Source organism: Drosophila grimshawi, unplaced genomic scaffold (assembly GCF_018153295.1).
Source record: "Drosophila grimshawi isolate 15287-2541.00 unplaced genomic scaffold, ASM1815329v1 contig_311, whole genome shotgun sequence".
NCBI classification, from domain to species: Eukaryota; Metazoa; Arthropoda; class Insecta; order Diptera; family Drosophilidae; genus Drosophila; species Drosophila grimshawi.
Window position 1 is genome coordinate 13,395,832 of NW_025063098.1, and position 18,860 is coordinate 13,414,691.

Consider the following 18,860-nt stretch of genomic DNA (forward strand, 5'->3'; position numbering starts at 1 on the left):
TAAATCTCTTTCATGCACACTTTTATCAAATATTGCTATTTACTTTTGACGGTTTGTTTACATTTTTGTCTTCGCTGCCGCTTTCCGGCCTCAATGAGCCGACAGCGAGTCCAACAAATGCACACATACATACCCAATACCTTCCACAATCGCACACACACACAGTTACAACTGCAACTACAACTACAGATAGGGCACTAACAACTTCACACATACGTGTCGAGCTGCTACTGCACACCGCTTGCTCGTTCGCTTGCTCGTTCGTTCGCTCGCTTTGTCTGCCTAGTTGCTTGGCTGCCTGCTTGCTTCTGTGTGTGTGTGTGTGTGTCTTTATTCGCTTGTTTGTTTTGTGCTGTGCCTTCATCATCTGCGTCGTTGTCGTCGTTTGCTTCGGTTCGCTCTCCGGTTTTTGTTGGATCTTGTGACTGGTGTGGACGGCGTGGAACTGCCATCCACAATTGTAAAATAGTTTCGAAGCGTGTTTCAAGCCGTCAACGTCAACGGTTGCGGCGAGCGGACTGCGACGGCGCAAGCGACCACAACGACGGCGAAGTATCTTTTGCGATACTCGCACGAAATACAGCTAACTACAGCAAACTCTGTGCAAATGTAAAATGTTAATTAATTGGCCAGCTGCCCAAATAGCACTCCCAGCAATTTCAATGAAATACAACACAACAATTCAAATACTAATCGAAAGCTAAAGCTCCACTGATTAGTCAGTGCAGCGTGGCAGCGTTGCAGCGTTGCAACAAATAATCGATGTCCAGTGAAGCGTGCAGCTGCAAGGCGCGAGCATTTCACTTTCGGTGCATCCAACAGATACATTTGCGCTCCAAATCTGCAGCTGGTCGGTCATTGGCTTTTTTCGCGCTCTACTCTGCTCTGCTCTGCTATTGTAGTATCATCATACCTTTGTGAACAATGCAATTGCATTCATCAATTAAGTTGAAGTTGTGCCAAATGCGATCAGCCTAAAGTTTCTTAAAGTGCGTGCGTTAAGCAATTAGCATGTTAATTCGTGCGTGTGTTCGTGTCTGTGTTAGTGTGTTAATTAAAGCCACCTTGGCTGGCTGGCTGGACGGCTGGTAACAGTCAAAACAACACCCCTTAATACCAAATACCAAAACCATTAAAATATGTTAAACAGCACACAAAAATAAGAAATAATAAAAATAAAAACCCCAAACAAACAATAACAACAAACACGTTTTGTATCCGTGCGCTACCGGATGACGCGTATTGAGATATTTGCCATACAAATAAATACAAATAATATGCAAATCCACATCGCCGGTCGCCATATGTTGCTCAAAATTCCTCAATAAATTTGTTGTTCGATTGGAACTAGCTGCAACGCTAGTCTGAAGTTTATTTATAAATCATTAGCTCAGCACCAAAGTGCAAGCAATTATACAACACTGATTTCTGACTTTTGCTTCCTTACCTGTCTGTACCTGTAGTTCATGTAAATAACAATTGAAAGTGACATCAGCTTCAGCTCCAGCTCCAGCTTCAATTTCAATTCGAATTGCTTTTATTTTTTTCATTTTTTTTTTGTATTTACTTTTATCTTGCTACCACAATTTGTTCATTATTTATGCATACAATATTTGTTTTTTTTTTTGCTTTGGTTTCTCGTATCTTCAAGTGCCTAATTGCGTGTATTCATAGCTGGGCTTGTATATCGTTGGGCAAACAAGTGAAAATCCAAACAAATATGTCATACAGTTGAATTTAATGCTAAACTTAATTGCTTTGACTGGCTCAAAGTGCGTATGAGAAACATTTTCATTACAAAAAAAAAAAAAAAACCCCATCAAACGACGACAATGAAATTTCCGGATTATGTGCCAAACAACATGTTGGTAAGCAACAACAACAACAAGTGTTTACACCAAATATTTTTAAGCCAACTGCCTGCTTGCTTTTCTGGGGTTTTCCTTATAATTGTAGTCGTTAGGCAGCGTTAAATGCTCCATAAATCAAGGTGTTGCCACTTAAATTATGAATATAAATCCAAGCAATGCCCCCAAATCAACCATCTGAGTTCTGCTTACGAAGGTTGAGTTACATAAAAATGCTTGAAACTGGTCGAAACCCCCTTTAAAATTACGACAAAAATCTGAAATGAATCTAAAAGTGGTTTTAATTTATTTACTAAGCTGGCGACTAATGTGAACTTGAGATAATGATTGTTATCTCTGATTAAACATTAGCTCATTATGCAATGTAATAAAGCAGATAGAATTATTAACAGCATTTATAATGATTATTATGAATGGTTTCTGCTTGGTTTATTGTGGTAGAAATCTATTTTTTCTGGGCTTGAATTAATAAGAAAAAATAATGCTGAAGTTTTTAAAGAGATTTAGGGCAGCTTATTGTTTAAGATGTATATTTTTCTCGGGTTAAATTCATGAGAAAGAGAGTTGTGGCAGTTTGCTCTCATCTTTAACTAAACAAATTCAGATCACTTCAGCTCTAAAATACGCAAACATTTTTGGAATTCTCTACATCTATCTATATTCTATATTCTAGCTCTCCTATTTAAGATTTTATTGTCGGCGAATTTGGCAACTCAACAAAATTCCAGCTTTCCATCAAAGAACATTTTAAGAAGAATATTTTCCCGTGACTTACCTTTTCCAGTCGTTGCACACTTTTTTGTGTTTAGCAATTTTATGCATACGCGGATAAGTCATAAATCGTAGACGTCTCATTAGAGCTGTGTTTTCACTCGACACGCATGCCATATATGAATAATAAATTACATTCAAAATACCCATTCTCATGCTGCCCCTAAGGGAGATGCGAGCATAAACAGAACTACAAAGAAAGTATGATTTCCAACTCCAACTCCAGCTCCACTCCCCCGTTGTGATTTCCGCACGCATTCATTTTGGAGCACATCATTAAACTTCAGACTAATTTCAGTTGCAATTAAGTTAATTATAATTTTATCGCCTAGCCCCGCTTGCAACGGATCTTGGCGCGAGTACCTGCCACAAAATTCATACAGTAAATCTTTTAATATTTTCTTTGCTGCTGTTGTTGTTGGTTATCAGAGAAGCGAAGCATAAACTTTTAATGCAAAGACAGGGGAACATTTTAGACACTAACTAAAAACAAAACAAATGTCTTATGCTAATTTTAGGATGTGTAACGGGGTCACACAGAGTATAGTTGAGCATTGGGTGATTGCAACCAATTTCTACACCTGCAACCAAAAATATATATATAAATAAATATAAATATTTATAACTTTTAATGGCGCCCACGCGCAAGCGCTTGACTGAGCCCATCTAATTCTTTTGTGTTTGTTGGTTAATTTGGCTTATGGCCTAAAGTTGCTTAGTTTTATTTATATTTTCATTAGGCACACGTCGCGCACACAACCCACGTGAAATTATAATATTTATATATATATATTTGTAGTCCGTGCTTTTCTGTTAATTTCGAAATTGGAAGCGTCTCGACTGCTCGGAGAGCTATTTATTTCTCCATGTGTATTTCTGGCGCCCACCTCAAAGTCTTGCTGGTTTGGGGATTGGCACTCAGACGAGGAAATTGAGTGCAGCGATTGCTGCATGGGGCAACAACTACAACAGCGGATTTTGTTTTAATTGATTTATTATCGTAATATTGGATTGAGATCTAATTGGGCACAGCGTTCCACACTCACTGCTGGACACGAGGGTTCAGCTTCGCATATCGAATCAAACTAAAAAATAAAAATAAATAAAATAGGATGCCACCCGCTGTGAGTGTAAATGGAATGAACAATTTCGAGTTGTGAAGCTAAAATCAATTAATTCCTAATGACCGGTGGCTGTAATATGTTTTAAAGAAATACTTACAAGCCAAATGAGTGTTGAACTGAGTGTATTACATGAGTGTGCAGTGCATTTGTTAATACACACAATCAATTTCAAGCCCAGTGAAAGTCAAGAACTATTTGTATTAGTATAATAATAATTATAATTGCCATTAGTGATATGGTAATTATTATATCTAGCTATAATCGATGTATTCCGGTAAAATCATGTGAACAACTTTTTCTGCAAGAGAAAACGAGAGTTGAATTTGTACAAAAAAATATAAATAAATATATTCAACAAGACTCAACTGATCTTTATTGGAATTTTTATATTTTACATATCAGAATCGGAAAGGAAATATATTTCTGTTTCATAACCTGTAAAATACTCTACTCTATCAAAGACTACTTCGCTTCGCTTTTGCCTCACTCATCATATCATATCAACAAGCAGCCTTTTTAGCCATTTTTTTTTATTATCTATAAAAACTGCAGGGCATAAAATTGAGTAGTATATGTTGCCGTTTATTTGTTCAAGTTCGAGCTGCAGTTGAGCAAGTGTCTGTAAATTGTAAAACGGAAGTCACATTTGTGCACTTCCGCCTCGTAAACATATTTTGGTCGCATCGCTGGGCGGCCATCCTTAAACAATTTCAATTAAAATATATTGAAATAAATTGAAGAAAAAACAGAGAGAAAGAGAGAGAGAGAGGAATAGAGTTGGGTTCCTCATTTCTCGTTTGCATGCATGAAAAATATTTTTTTATTATTATTATTATTATTACAATACCTTTACAATGGCCTATGTCTAATTTTGTTGTTTCTGTTTGCCGTTTGCAGGGCGATCGCACCACATGGGAGTATCACACAGTTTCGGTGACTCGAGTGCCCGGCTACGGGTTTGGCATTGCCGTTTCCGGTGGACGTGATAATCCCCACTTTGCCAACGGGGATCCCTCGATAGCAGTCAGCGATGTGCTCAAAGGTGGACCAGCCGAGGATCGTTTGCAGTAAGTACATACACTATCTAGATACATACCCAAAGCTCAAACTACTAGTGACCCTCTACAATCGAAAAAGTTACTCGGCAAATATCTCATTCGAGCATTAACTTGATGAGGTTCTTCAGCTGGTGATAATTATATACATGATTCTGATGTGTCAGCTGTTGTCGCTCTTGTCTGACAGAGCAGGAAATTAATTGTTGTGTTTGAAAAGCGTTCAACATGCTGTTTTCTTCGCTTCAAATGTGCCCCCATTTGTTGCACTCTCGTTCGCTCGCCTTTGAGCTCTTGATCCATTGTTTTGCATAAGCAAATAAACACAAACTTTGCATTTCCCATTCGTGAAGTGCTTATGTTAATTTGTAAATCGAAAGCAGCTCAAGCTTATGTTTTCCCTCTTAAGATTAAAGTACTTTTCGCTTTTTCTTCTTCTCATATTTGTAATTCGAATTTAAATAATTTTGGTGTACTCCAGAATTGCTTACAAATATAATTTCAAATAGTTGAATTTTGATTAGATTTAAATCTACGATTTTTTAGATTGATGACTGCATCTATACTCTGAGATAATTTAAAAGTATTTATCAAAATTGGACAGCTGCAAATTATTTAATTTTTAATAGCTTTGCTTGTCTTTATTGAACCTAAAACCTAAGACATTTAAGGGAAAATCTTTCAATAGCATCTTTTTCATATATACAACATTTATAATGGGAACTTGGCTTAATATTAGAAAATTTACGAACGAATTAAAAACAATTTTGAGTAGCATTATTGCCACATTTTTTCCTCCAAAGTGTCGAACATCTTTTTTGTGTAGTTACTTATATAAAATAAGTAGAATATGGTCTTAAACCTATTTGTTATCGTAAATCGATTTATACTCCACAAAATTAAGCTTTCCTCAGCGTTTTCCCCATGAATTTTCGTCGAATCTTTACACTCTTTCTCTCTCTCTCTCTAATATGATATGCTTAGCATGCTGTGGCAAGCTTGGGTTCATAAGTCCAACAATTGACAGAAATTCTGACATCGTTAATCTTGCGCTAAGTACTTTAAATAAAACCCGAAGAAATTACACAAAAAACAAATGTAAATGCTTCAAAATTTCAGATCACGTATTGGAGCCTTCGAATAATTAAACCAACGCCTTCCGACTACATTTTGGCGGCTGGGGTTTGCCTATAGTTGCTGCGCTGTGTAGCTGCGTACCTTGTCCTATGTGTGTGTGTGTTGATAATAAAAATTCCAAAGCGTTTTTCCAAAGACGCGACGCGCCGCGCTGCGACGAGTCGCAGGCAGACACAGGGCAAACAGGGCAGAGCAGAGCGGCGCAGAGTCATCTCCTCTATATTCGTGCTTGTGTGATTAAAAACTTGTCATAATCTTTTTTCTTCCGAAACTATTTACACAGCAGTGGCAGCAGCAGACGCCGACAATAATTTAAGTTTGTCTACCTGCACTAGCTGCAATTGCTGCAATTTCAAAACAGAAAAAAGATAGAGAAGAAAATCCCGAGAATAGAGCTGAGGAAACATATTTGTGTGCGGCAGCGACAAGTGTAAATTAGTTGCACATAAAAGGCCGCAGCAGACTTTGCCGGCCGGCTATGAATAAAAAAAAAAACAAAAAAAAAAACATGTGATGAAAGCTAGAGACGAAGTTTCACTGTTATTCCAGCTGGAATGTTTGCCCAGCACATAGCACTGCTTACAACTTCTTCTTCTACTTTATTCCACATTTCTTGCCGCATTTTTGACCAGCTTAATTGCTAAGCCGCCGCATTCTTATCAACGGAAAGTAAAACGCGGCACAGATCCTCCACCAGCTCTTAGTGTCTCAGTGCCTCAGTGTTCTCTTCATGCGCTCTTGGACATGTTAATAATGTCGACGCAGACATGCAATTTTCATCATTATCAATATCAGTTGTCTGCACACAGATACATACATAGATACACACACATACATAGACATAGCCATAATTCGTCATGTGCTATTTCATTTGTAGTTGATTTTTACTTTTCTACGCGTCATCCTCTTACGTTCCGTTCCAAGAACAGTTTGCAACTTTGTTGGCACTTGTATTGTATCGGGTATACAATGGAAGTAACGAACATATATATATATATATATATATATATATATCTGTATACACATCTTTAGCTGAGTGTTTGTTGTAGGCTCAGGTATGCGCAGTTATTGTTCCGCAGAAGCTGCTTAGATGCCCAACTCCTCTCTCTCTCTCTCTCTCTCTCTCTCTCTCTCTTTCTCTGTCAATGTTGAACTCTCTCCACGAATCATTTGCCGCCTTATTCTAGACAAAGCCGTGTCTAGTCAATATTAGGCACAGAGAATTGTCTCTTTATTAGAGTCTGACTTCGATCCGATCGTAACCTGATTTCTCTAGATACCATTGATGATTACTCTATATATTCCACACTTGGCCACTTGGCCACTTGTCCACTTGCAATTCAATCTTTGCCGTGTCGCTTATGATAGTTGTTGTCTAATGATTGGTTTAATGAGCCAATCCGCTTAGTTGCTGCCTCGACAAGGTCGCCATCTAATGACCTGCATAAGTACATATGAATATATTAATATCGAAAGCCAGTCTCGACTGCAACTAATGCGAGTCCAAAGGCTTTACATGGATTTGGTTCAGGCGCCTGCAGCAAATGCAAATCTTTATTTACAATTGTGCATTATTTTAAGTCAACGTTTATTTTACATCTTAAATTATAAGTTGAATAAGCAATCAAGATATCTATTAAATTATGACATTATTATTATGTAGATTAATGGATATGCATTTATCTTTAATTTAAAAGTGAATAGTTAAATGTTGCCTTTTTGCTTTACAAGTTGAAAATTATTATCAAAATGCGAATAAATAAATGCTCTAATTCAAATTAATTTAATTAAATCTTAAATTTAAATTTAATTTGAATTCTTAAAAGGATAAATCAATTTCTTTTGTATTGCAATCGATTGCAGAAAATAATTTTTAGCTATTAATTAAAAGTTTAATGTTTAGAGATAATAATTATTATGTTATTAATCTAGTATAAACAATAAAAATAGGTAGGCTTGTGCATTGCACATAGTTTTGTTGTTATTTACACAGATAAATACTTTTTAGCAATTTCACAAATTATATTATTTAAAAAATACAGTTTTACTTAGCTGAAATTGAAATCAGCCAATACTTTCAGCATATAATTTACAAATATTTCTTTAAACTTAATTTTTATAAATGTTAGCGTCGAAGATATCAGAAGAATGTTTTAGATTAATTTGTAACCTTTTTCTACATCGAAACGTGCTTGAAATTTGAAGAACGATTAACCGTGGTTTATTTTTATTATGTTTTTTATTTATTTAAATGTATTTACCTTGCTTGATTTTAATGGCTTTCCGTCTCTGTGTGTTTTGCAACTTGCAGTGTAAATGATCGCATCATCACAGTGAATGGCGTCTCGCTGGAGAACGTGGAGTATGCGACTGCTGTGCAGGTGTTGCGCGATAGCGGCAATACGGTCACACTGGTGGTGAAGCGACGCGTGCCACTGAATGTGGCAACAGCAGCAGCAGCAGCGGCAGCAGCAGCCGCAACAAATCCCGCACAGCACCAGCACTCGCATTCGCACAGCATGAGCTCGATGGGATTGGGATTGAGCAATGGCAATGTTGGCGTGGCCAACAGCCAGGCGCCCAGCGCCGCCATGTCCAGCATGAGTCAACCCAATTCGTTGAACTCCTCGCTGGTGCAGACGACGACGGGTGTGGCGGGTGGCGGTGTGGTTGGCGGCGGTGCACAGCCGATTAAGGTCACCCTGACCAAGGGCAGCAAGAAGGATGACTATGGCATTGTGCTGGGCTGTCGCCTGTTCGTCAAGGAGATCTCGACGAAGGCACGGGATCAGCTGACTGCCAATGGATACTCGCTGCAGGAGGGCGACATCATAACCCGCATCCACAACACCAACTGTGCGGACACGATGAGCCTCAAGGAGGCCAAGAAGATCATCGATGGCTGCAAGGAGCGTTTGAATCTTGTCGTGCTACGGGACATTACCAATCAGGCTGCGTCAGCGCTCAGTCAACTGAACAATTCCGGACATCATCATCATCTGCAGCAGCAGCAGCAGCAGGCGGCCAATGCGAATCTGTATGCGACGCATCAGGCGCAGGTCTCCAGTTGCAGCAACAATCTGGACGATGCCTATCTGCCGGGTGGTGCGGCCTACTCCTCACAGAATCTCTACGTGCAGCCGCCGACGCGCACCTCGAACGGACCCAGCAGCGTCAACGGGCTGAATGGCCTCAGCGAGGAGAAGAGTAATCTGACGCCACGCGGACGTTCCCGTGGTCCGCTCATGGATGGTGTCTCGCTGCAGCAGCTCGATCGCCCCGTTACGCCCACCACAAATGGTGGTGTGGGACGTGGGCGGATCGATGAGCCACCGAGGCCACCGCCACCACGTGCCGCCCTGGAGGACTTTTACAGCTCACGGCGGCAGCTGTACGAGGAGCGTCAGAGTGCCGAGCCCCGTTTCATCTCATTCCAAAAGGAGGGCAGCGTTGGCATCCGGCTGACCGGTGGCAACGAGGCGGGCATATTTGTGACGGCGGTGCAACCGGGTTCGCCGGCATCGCTGCAGGGCCTGATGCCCGGCGATAAGATACTCAAGGTCAACGACATGGATATGCATGGCGTGACAAGGGAGGAGGCGGTGCTGTTTCTGCTCAGTCTACAGGATCGCATCGATCTGATTGTGCAGTACTGCAAGGAGGAGTACGACGAGGTGGTCACCAATCAGCGCGGCGACTCCTTCCACATCAAGACACACTTCCACTGCGACAATCCGTCCAAGGGCGAGATGGCCTTCAAGGCCGGCGATGTTTTCCGTGTCATAGATACGCTGCACAATGGCGTCGTTGGCTCCTGGCAGGTGCTAAAGATTGGACGTGGCCACCAGGAAATGCAGCGCGGCGTCATCCCAAACAAATCACGTGCCGAGGAACTGGCCACGGCTCAGTTCAATGCCACCAAAAAGGAAATGAATGCCAACGAATCTCGCGGCAATTTCTTCAGACGTCGACGGTAAGTCCTTAAATGATCAACATATTAAACTACGATATCTGTTTGAACTATATACCATATATCTGATGAATTATTGAAAGCCAAGTTTCTTAAAGATATCTAAGCGAGCAGAGACCATAAATAAAATATAATAATATATGTTGAAAAAGCAATAATCTTTATTAGGAAATTGTAATATATTCTGCGAAGATATCCGTCAAAAGACTTCCAACTGTAAACTATTATAAAGACCAAAAAAATATAACAAAATGATGACTTATCATAAAACGTGCCTTCAGCTCTTAAGCAGACGCTTCATTAGCTGCGATTTCTTAAAGATCTTGAAGCAAATAAAAAGAGCACAAGAAATGACTTTCAGGCGGACCTGACTAAATAGCTCATCGTATTTTTTTCAAATATTTATCGGAATAGTGATAAACTCCAGTAGAAGCATTTTAATACCCTCTACAAGTGGATTCAATTGACTTTTCCAACTAGCAGCTAACGTTCCTCTTCTCTCTGTCTGTGTGAATAGATCGACGCATCGTCGCTCCAAGAGCCTGTCACGGGAAAACTGGGATGATGTCGTCTTCTCGGACAGCATATCCAAGTTTCCGGCGTACGAGCGAGTTGTGCTGCGTCATCCCGGCTTTGTGCGTCCTTTGGTGCTGTTCGGACCCGTCTCTGATCTGGCGCGAGAGAAACTGGCCAAAGACTATCCGGACAAGTTTTGCACGCCACTGCAGGACGATGACAAGGCTAGCAATGGGAATGTGAGCAGCAGTGCCAGCGCCACAGCCACAGGCGGTGCTGGTGCTGGTGGTGCTGGTGGTGGTGGCAAATGCCGCATTGTGCGACTCTCCCACATACGCGACATAATGGATCGGGGCAAGCATGCGCTGCTGGATATAACGCCCAATGCGGTGGATCGGCTCAACTATGCACAATTCTATCCCATTGTCATATTCCTGAAGACGGACAGCAAGCACGTGATCAAGCAGCTGCGACACGGTCTGCCCAAATCGGCGCACAAGAGCTCCAAGAAGCTGCTGGAGCAGTGCCAGAAACTGGATCGTGTCTGGTCGCACATCTTCAGCACACAGATTGTGCTCAACGACGAGGAGTCCTGGTATCGCAAATTGCGCGACTCCATCGATCTGCAGCAGAGCGGCGCCGTCTGGATGTCCGAATCCAAGGTGAGTTCGATGTGCACCACTTCTCTGCCACATTTTTCATATATCTATCAATATTCAAGACAGGCGCACACAACTTGTTGTTGTCGTCGTCGTCTTCTGTTTCGTAGCTAGTCTTTAAGTCTGTGCAAGCATTTTAGTAGCATTCATAGTATCGATGTCAATGTCGATGTTGTCGTTGTCGTGAGTCTCTCTAATCATAATAATAATAATAATAATAACTGAAATACTTACGTTATCGATGTGTGTTAACTTGTCGACGATGCGTTCTTGGTGATGGGCCTGATCAAATCGAATTAAAAATTGCTTAGTTTTACCTCAATCATTGTTCATCTGATTGACTGACTCAATCAACTGTTGACAAAGTTCATTATTTTGTGTTTAGACAAGCAGTGAAACAGAACAAAAAGTGCCTGCCTTAATTCTTACAAGCAATCTAATAAAACCGAACTTAAGTCTTGTGAAATTTTAAATGAAAAAGTCTTAAAATTATTTTAAAAAAAAATCAATTTGAGAATAACTAAATTAGCAAATACGACAAGGTTCTGCTCTACAAAAGTTTATAATTTCCGAGTAAATCCTGTACGCCTCCACTATAAACCTGAATCTAACCTGAACTTGAACTCTACATTCACTAATTAATTTCATTTAATTTAAAAGTAACTCTTTAATTCTTAGTCTACAAAACTGGTTATGGTCAATATTCTAATTTTATTTTCTAACCTTTTTTCCCCCTCTTGAAACACACACACATACACACATACATACATACCTACATACACATTTACCCAACCGAAACATATAACCAAATTATGAACTCATATTAAATGGGGGGTGCAGCTTCCCGAATCCCCAACCGAAATGCTATTCCCACCTTATATTGCACAACCCTGCAAGTTGTCATGCTGCCGTCCCACATCGGTCTCTGTGCCGCGCTATAATGCGACGCGTCTGCGACGCAATTCCTTTTCGCTAATGCCCCTTAATGATAGTACGCTAACACCGCCGCCACGCCCACCGCCCATACATTATGAGCCAAGCGGTCCCTATAAGCGAGAGCAACAGCAACAGCAGCAGCAACAGCAGCAATTGCAACTGCAACTGCAACTGCAATCGCGTAGTCGGCAATCATTCAATATGGTGCCGATACTGAAGCCTGCCTCCTCCATGCCGGGCAGCAATAATCACCTGCTCGACGGCGGCTGTGGCATCGATAGCGTTGCTTGCGACGAGGATGCCACCTCGCAGTACCATAGCTCACAGCCGAATCTGTTGAGCAACAACAGCAACAGCTATCTGTATCTGCACAGCAATGTGCCACCGTCTGCGAATGGGTTGCACGCGGAGCGTGGCTATCGCACTCCGGCTGCAACATCGGGTCGTCGAGCCGTCTCCATTGAGCGACGAACGACGCCGTACTACTACCACGAGCTGTTGCAGAAGAACGTCTTCGATTCGAGTCTGAATCTGCTGCAGGACAAGGAGAAGAACAGCAATGTTAAGCTGGTGGAGGCGGCCGGCGCCACCAAACAGCTGCCATCTGCCGCTGCGGCTGGTGGCAAGCAGGTGACCACAACACCCATTGTCAAGCCACAGCAGCGATTGCTGGGTGCAAAATTGAGCACTGCCTATGGCAGTTATGCCTCGACCAGCGATTTGCTGAGCAATGGCAGCAACAACAACAACAACAGCAGCAGTGCCGGCACCTTGATCGATGATGGGTCGGGGGATGAGGGGGGCTTCAGGGGTACTGCGACAGCGGCAAATAGATCTTTAAACTTGGCCTTCAATAATCTATCCAATCAGATTGCCAATTTGAATAACCTGACAAATGGCAGCAGCAGAAACAACAACAACAACAGCAACAACAATAATAATAACAATGCTGATTCCAACAACAATGTGGGCCGCAACAGCAGCGAGTGCATTGCATGAGAATCGTTGTTAATTTAGTTGCAAGTCCAAAAAATTGCATGTAGTCGTTGCTCTAATCATAAATCGAAACCAAAACAATAATAATGCTGACTTGCTGTGTGTTTTTTTTATGTACATATATTTATGTGTGTGTAGTTAACCAGCATGTAGAACTCGAACTCAATTCATTCACTACTCGTCCAGCTTTACTCGTTACTACGTCAAGCAAGCCGAAAGCAAAAGCAAAAGCAACGAGTGCTGCTCCCGTAACCCAATCACAAGAATATCTACACATTACATAGTTAATATTAATACATATCTCATATCTACTACTCGTATCTACATATCTAGTTGTAAGTCTACTATGCAAAAAGATTTCCTCACTTTCGCAGCTAGAGTGAAGTATTTGTTTTTGCTATACCAAAAAAAAAAAGAAAAAAATACAATTTGATATCAAGTTGCTAACTAAATGTTTATCGTTTTCATTTGTTTCTTTTATTTACATACAACAAAATATATACAAAAAAATACAAAATACAAAAAAATACAATAAACCATACATCATCATGGTCATTTCCTGCTTAATCATCCCGTTAAAACACGATGCATATTAATCAACAATTATCAAACAATTACCCAAAATCCTCAAAAAACACAACACGCCATAATTATCAAAAAACAAATAACGAAATAATCAAACAAATTGTCCTCGTCCAAAACTAAAAATTATATATAAACAAACCAAATCAACTATATTGTGTTCGTCCAAAAAACAAAACAAAAAAATAAAAAAAAAAACATTTTTATGTATGCAATATGCTTGGCATTCGAACGAATTTCAATCGAACCTATCAATCATATTATTTGTTATGTTTCACTTACGTTTCTTGTTGCTGTTTTACAATCAAAAAAAAAATACAAAAATAAAAAAAAAAAACACGTTGGTTGCTCTTTCCCGATAACCGATAACCGATTACAATTACAAATTTTGCTCCCGCGCCAAATTCGAATATCGCTAATAACAAAACGCAAACACAAAACCAAATAAATTCAATTAACTCGCCTCTGCTGCTAACAAATAAATGAAAAACGCAATCAATTCAAAATAAAACAAACCCCAGCCCGTCGAATCCCTCTCCGATGATTTCCTATTTCCCATGACCACATCCCGTTTATCGTATGCATCAAGTCCCGAATCTGACTTGGAGCTAAGTCCCGGGCCATCCGCATCATTGTCGCTTGGCAATTTGCCGCAATTGGTTAAAGCGAGCTCAGATCCATCGATTGCCACTAACCAGGATAACTTGGATAGGGATAGAGACATAATTGGTGAAGGACTACCACCTCCATATACGGTAAGAGGCCACAATCAGATACTCTCAAATCCACTACTCACTGAGCATGCTGCCCAAAAACTAAACCAACACCAACGCTCGCTCCGGCCAAAACCAGATAATCCATCACTTTTGTGTATCCATCCATGTTAATCACAATGTGTGCTAATCTATTTCGCTACCCTTTCACATCACACCCGCTATGTGTTGCACCCCAAACAGGTACCCTATGATCATGGTGTGCAGCCGCCACCGAATCGCCGCCAGACCCTCGACTCCAGCAAGTATAGCATCTACGGCACCAATGTGCCACAGCAGCAGCAGCAGCAACAGCAGCAGCAGCAATCTGGTGATCCCTCAGCAATTGCGGCACGCCCCCAATCCCTGTACGGCATCAATGCACCGGATTTGCCGCCACGCATCGATCGTCAATCGAAGCCGGGTGATTTGCCACTCAACACGTCGGGCAGCTCATCGCGCAATGGCAGCTCGGGCGGCACTCTGGGCCGCAGCGCTCAGGAGCGTCTCTTTGGCAAGGCTGTGCTCCAGGACGATGTCCAGGCCGAGTATGTGACGCGCAATGCCTTGGTCGGTGCCGGTGGCGACACCATCGAGCGTCAGCAGCAGCAGTTGCAACAGCAGCAGGCTTCGTTGGACCGTCAGGCACGCATGAATGCGGCCATGGGGAGCCCGGCGCAGCACAAGACTAATGGTAATGCCAATGCCAATGCCAATGGAGGTGCTGCCTCCACCTACGACAGCGTCTCCAGCTACGACTCGTACAACAACACACAGCTGGCCATGCAGAATCTAGGCCGATTGGGTCCTAATGCGCCCGATGATCTCAAATCAGTGCCAAATGCAAGGTGAGTTTGACATTTTCAAATTGTATCTAATAAAAATTGGATAATATTTTCTATTTGATTATATAGAATTATATTATTCCTTTAACAGAAAAATGCAAAAAGTACAAAAGAAACAAAATTAAAACTAAAATTTAACTTAAAATTTAAAAAAAAAAAATAAAAAACTTTAAGATAAAAGTATTTTTACTTCAAATAAACATTTAGTTAACAGAGTAAACTATTTGAGATATCTGCATTTCTATAGTTTCTGTTGGTATATATTCAGCCCATTGAAAAGAACATTTAATTCCTGAAATTTATAATCTTTTTCTGTTATTTATCTTAAATATTCGATTTATGATTTGTTAGTTGGGTTGTATATAATAATTATTCCCAAAAGTTGGGTTTCTTGTAATTATATAGAATTCTGTTGCCCTGCAATGATTTCCAATTAATTTGTTTATCATTTTTCCAGTGGTCGTCCTTTGCCGCCTGTTGGTCAGCCCCATGACTATGGTCGATCCGTGCCGCACGAGCACCGCGCCTTTGCAGCGGCCAACGATCTGAATCGCCAAAGCAGTCCCGGCAGGCCACTCTACAACGAGATGAATGCGTCCCGTAACATTGGTAAGTGGGCCAGCTGTTTATATCCTGCAAGTATTAACTGTCTGTTTGTGATTACTTTCTAGATCCACGCAATGGCACGCCGCAGCGGCCCTCGAATCTGGGCTTGGATAGCAGTCCACGCAAGCCATTAGTGGAAACCAAAACCGATTACGGCAAATATAGGTAATTTGAATTCATTGTCCACATTTTTTTCCTTTTGATTCCTTTGCAAGATGTGTGGAAACCATAAAAAACTCTAACTCTCTCTTCCTCTTATGTTTACGACCATTTCGCATGCATTTTCAAACGATTCGCAACAAATTCGTAAATACAAAATCGATTGTAACTTTTCAATTTGTCGCTTTTGCCTTGTCGTTGTCGTTGTCCTTGTCCTTGTCGTCCATGTAGACGCTACCATTTGCATAATCCCCATGCCCAACACTTGCATTTGAAATTCCCATCGCATCGCACACAGCCGCCCACAGTGCTGCAGCTGAATGGTCTGCCCGGGCGACTGGGCAACCAGGATGCAGTTGCACCGGGCTTGGGCTACTGGAGTCGCAGGCCGATTGCTGCGCCACGCCTCCATATGTCGCCCATGTTGCCAGCAACTGTCTCGGCCTACGATACGCTCGTCTAAAAAGTGTCCACAACGAAAACCTGAACGATCTTTATATTCCATATACGATATTGCACCAATGTCAGCAAATGTAAACCCGATAAGAACCATAAATAGTTGTGTCCATTTATCATATTCCCATTGCAGAAGTGCAGCAGATTGTTAACTGCCTGTTTGTCATTTTGTCAATATTCCTCAATATTTTCTTTTAAATATTTGCGAGTCACATTTATCACAAAGCATTTACCATTCCTATTTGTTGGCAAGTCATTCTATTGTTTTTGCTTATTACCTAATAAAATGCGTTTAATGTTTAAAAAATCCTTTTTTATTTTGTTTTTTATACTGCATCCTTCCATACCTTGCATCCTCATAGCCAAGCGTGTATATAAACAACAAATAGAGCAAAAAGTCCCCATCTTGTCTACTGTGCAATAAACGATAACTGTATTCAAAGTATCAACTTGTGTTGTGTTCTTGTCAGTTGAGTCATTGAAGATATTGTAGTACATATATATATATATATATATATATTTATCAGATCTAATCATAAGTACATAGTTTATTATCACACACACACATGTCCTATAATTATGTCCAATTTTTTCTCTTTCTTGCTTATGTTTTGTGCCCATCAACAACAACAACAACACGATTCATACAATTTGTTCTTATACGCTATCAATTAAACACGAACTCGAACACGCATCACAACACCTGTATGTGCCACTACAACCACAAACACAACCACAACAACCAACACCACCCGCCTGTCACGTCCCGCAAACCACAACTATTTCACCAACAAATCGCAGCCGGAACAACTCCGTGTCGCAGGCGGACTACAGCAAATTGCCGAAGAATCCGCACGGTCAGCCGCCAAATGGCGGGCCAACGAATGGCAGTGCCACGCCCAGTAGCAATGGCAGCGGTCCGTTCAAGCCAGTGCCGCCGCCCAAGCCCAAAAACTATCGACCACCCGTGCAGAGCGGCGGCAGCAGCGGCAGTGGTGGCACCACACCCTGGGAGAATGGCGTAAGTAGATTAACTAAACGAATTACCGCGAAAGACCTTTCCACTCATTAGCTTTTTGCTATTGCAGGACTCGGGCTCGCCGCGTTCACCCAATGGCTTCTACTATCCGCCAACGCCCTCGCATCATCATTATGGCCAACAGACGCCGGCGCCCGGCTCACCGCATCAGGGCCAACCCAGCAATGGACACATGCAGCAGCCCACCTACGTTGCCAGCAATGGCAACTATGGCCAGGCTCCGTCCCAGCAACAACAACAACAACAGCAGCAGCAACAGCAGTATCCACAAGCTAATGGCTACAGTGGCAACAGTCACCACTATAATGGTGGAAGTGGCACTGGACCCTACATAGCACCACATCGAGGCATGCCACCGCCAATAGGTGAGTTGTGGAATTGGGATTAATGAACCGTAAAGAAACTAAAATTATATGCATATTGAACCCAATCTACTAAAGAAGCACAGCTTCAAAATCTTTCATTCTTCCAACTTGCCTAATTGTTTATTGTAAAACAAAAAAGAAATAATTTATATAAGTTGAATTTTGAAATGAATGAGTAGAAAAAATAAATAGTATAAATTTATAATACCTCTAACTGTTAATAAATAAGCTGAATGTCTATTTTATTTTATTTTATTTTTAATATTAGTTTGTGATTTCAAATTGAAAATTCTATTTCTGTGCTAACTTATACCCATTATTCGTAATTCCCGCAGGTAATCTTCCACCCCATACACCCGAGCGACATGCACTCGACCTGGCTGGCAGTCGGGAGCAGCGCGGCTCTGCCTTTGAGCTGTATCGTAAGCCGCAAATCGGCGCCGCTGTGGGGCACCATCACAACATGAGGTAAGTGCACATCCATTACTGACCCACTTGCATACACTCAATGTTTCCATTCCCCAACCTCCCCCCCAAAAAAAAGAAACATATCCACAAATATATTGAGAATTTCAACAGTTTAGCCAGCTGTGAGTGAGTGTGTTTACAAGTGTGTGTGTGTGTGTGTATGTGTGTGATTGGTTGTGTGTCTGAAAGAGAACCTTTTGAGACTTGAGCTAAAGCACACATCTCTACACATAACTCCGAACACAACTCCATATTCTGTACTCTGTCCAAGCTCCACATTTCTGTTAACGAAAAATGTTTTTATTTTTGTTATATGCCATTTTGTGTGATTTAAAATTTGACAAGAGCAAGCAATCAGTCAATCAGTCAATCAGTTTAATCAGTCAGTCATTCAATCGAAGCTCTTGTTACTGCCACGTATATATTCATATTCATGCGGTTGCTGGTCATTATAATGTTTAATTACAATTGGAAATTTTGTCGCAACCTTTTCACAAAACGCACAAAAAAAAATCGAAAATCGAAAGATGCAATATTTTTTGATTTAAATTAGAGA

General features: G+C 41.1%; 1 protein-coding gene across 17 annotated transcripts in view; it reads left to right on the forward strand.

Annotated features, from left to right (window-relative positions):
* Nucleotides 1–18,860, forward strand: part of LOC6567858 (tight junction protein ZO-3) — a 110,510-nt gene that overhangs the window by 85,911 nt on the left and 5,739 nt on the right. For 5 of the 17 annotated variants that reach the window (XM_032740348.1, XM_032740357.1, XM_032740349.2 and 2 more), the window contains 10 exons: nucleotides 4,661–4,830; nucleotides 8,267–9,928; nucleotides 10,443–11,103; nucleotides 14,136–14,369; nucleotides 14,571–15,214; nucleotides 15,669–15,820; nucleotides 15,883–15,982; nucleotides 17,234–17,453; nucleotides 17,521–17,836; nucleotides 18,172–18,304. In XM_032740348.1, the coding sequence (XP_032596239.1) occupies nucleotides 4,661–4,830; nucleotides 8,267–9,928; nucleotides 10,443–11,103; nucleotides 14,136–14,369; nucleotides 14,571–15,214; nucleotides 15,669–15,820; nucleotides 15,883–15,982; nucleotides 17,234–17,453; nucleotides 17,521–17,836; nucleotides 18,172–18,304 (4,292 nt within the window). Of the gene's footprint in view, nucleotides 1–517; nucleotides 610–1,651; nucleotides 1,869–4,660; nucleotides 4,831–8,266; nucleotides 9,929–10,442; nucleotides 11,104–11,940; nucleotides 15,215–15,668; nucleotides 15,821–15,882; nucleotides 15,983–16,207; nucleotides 16,878–17,233; nucleotides 17,454–17,520; nucleotides 17,837–18,171; nucleotides 18,309–18,860 lie in introns of those variants that run through there. The other 12 variants (XM_032740360.2, XM_032740361.2, XM_032740364.2 and 9 more) reach the window with 9 other exon arrangements.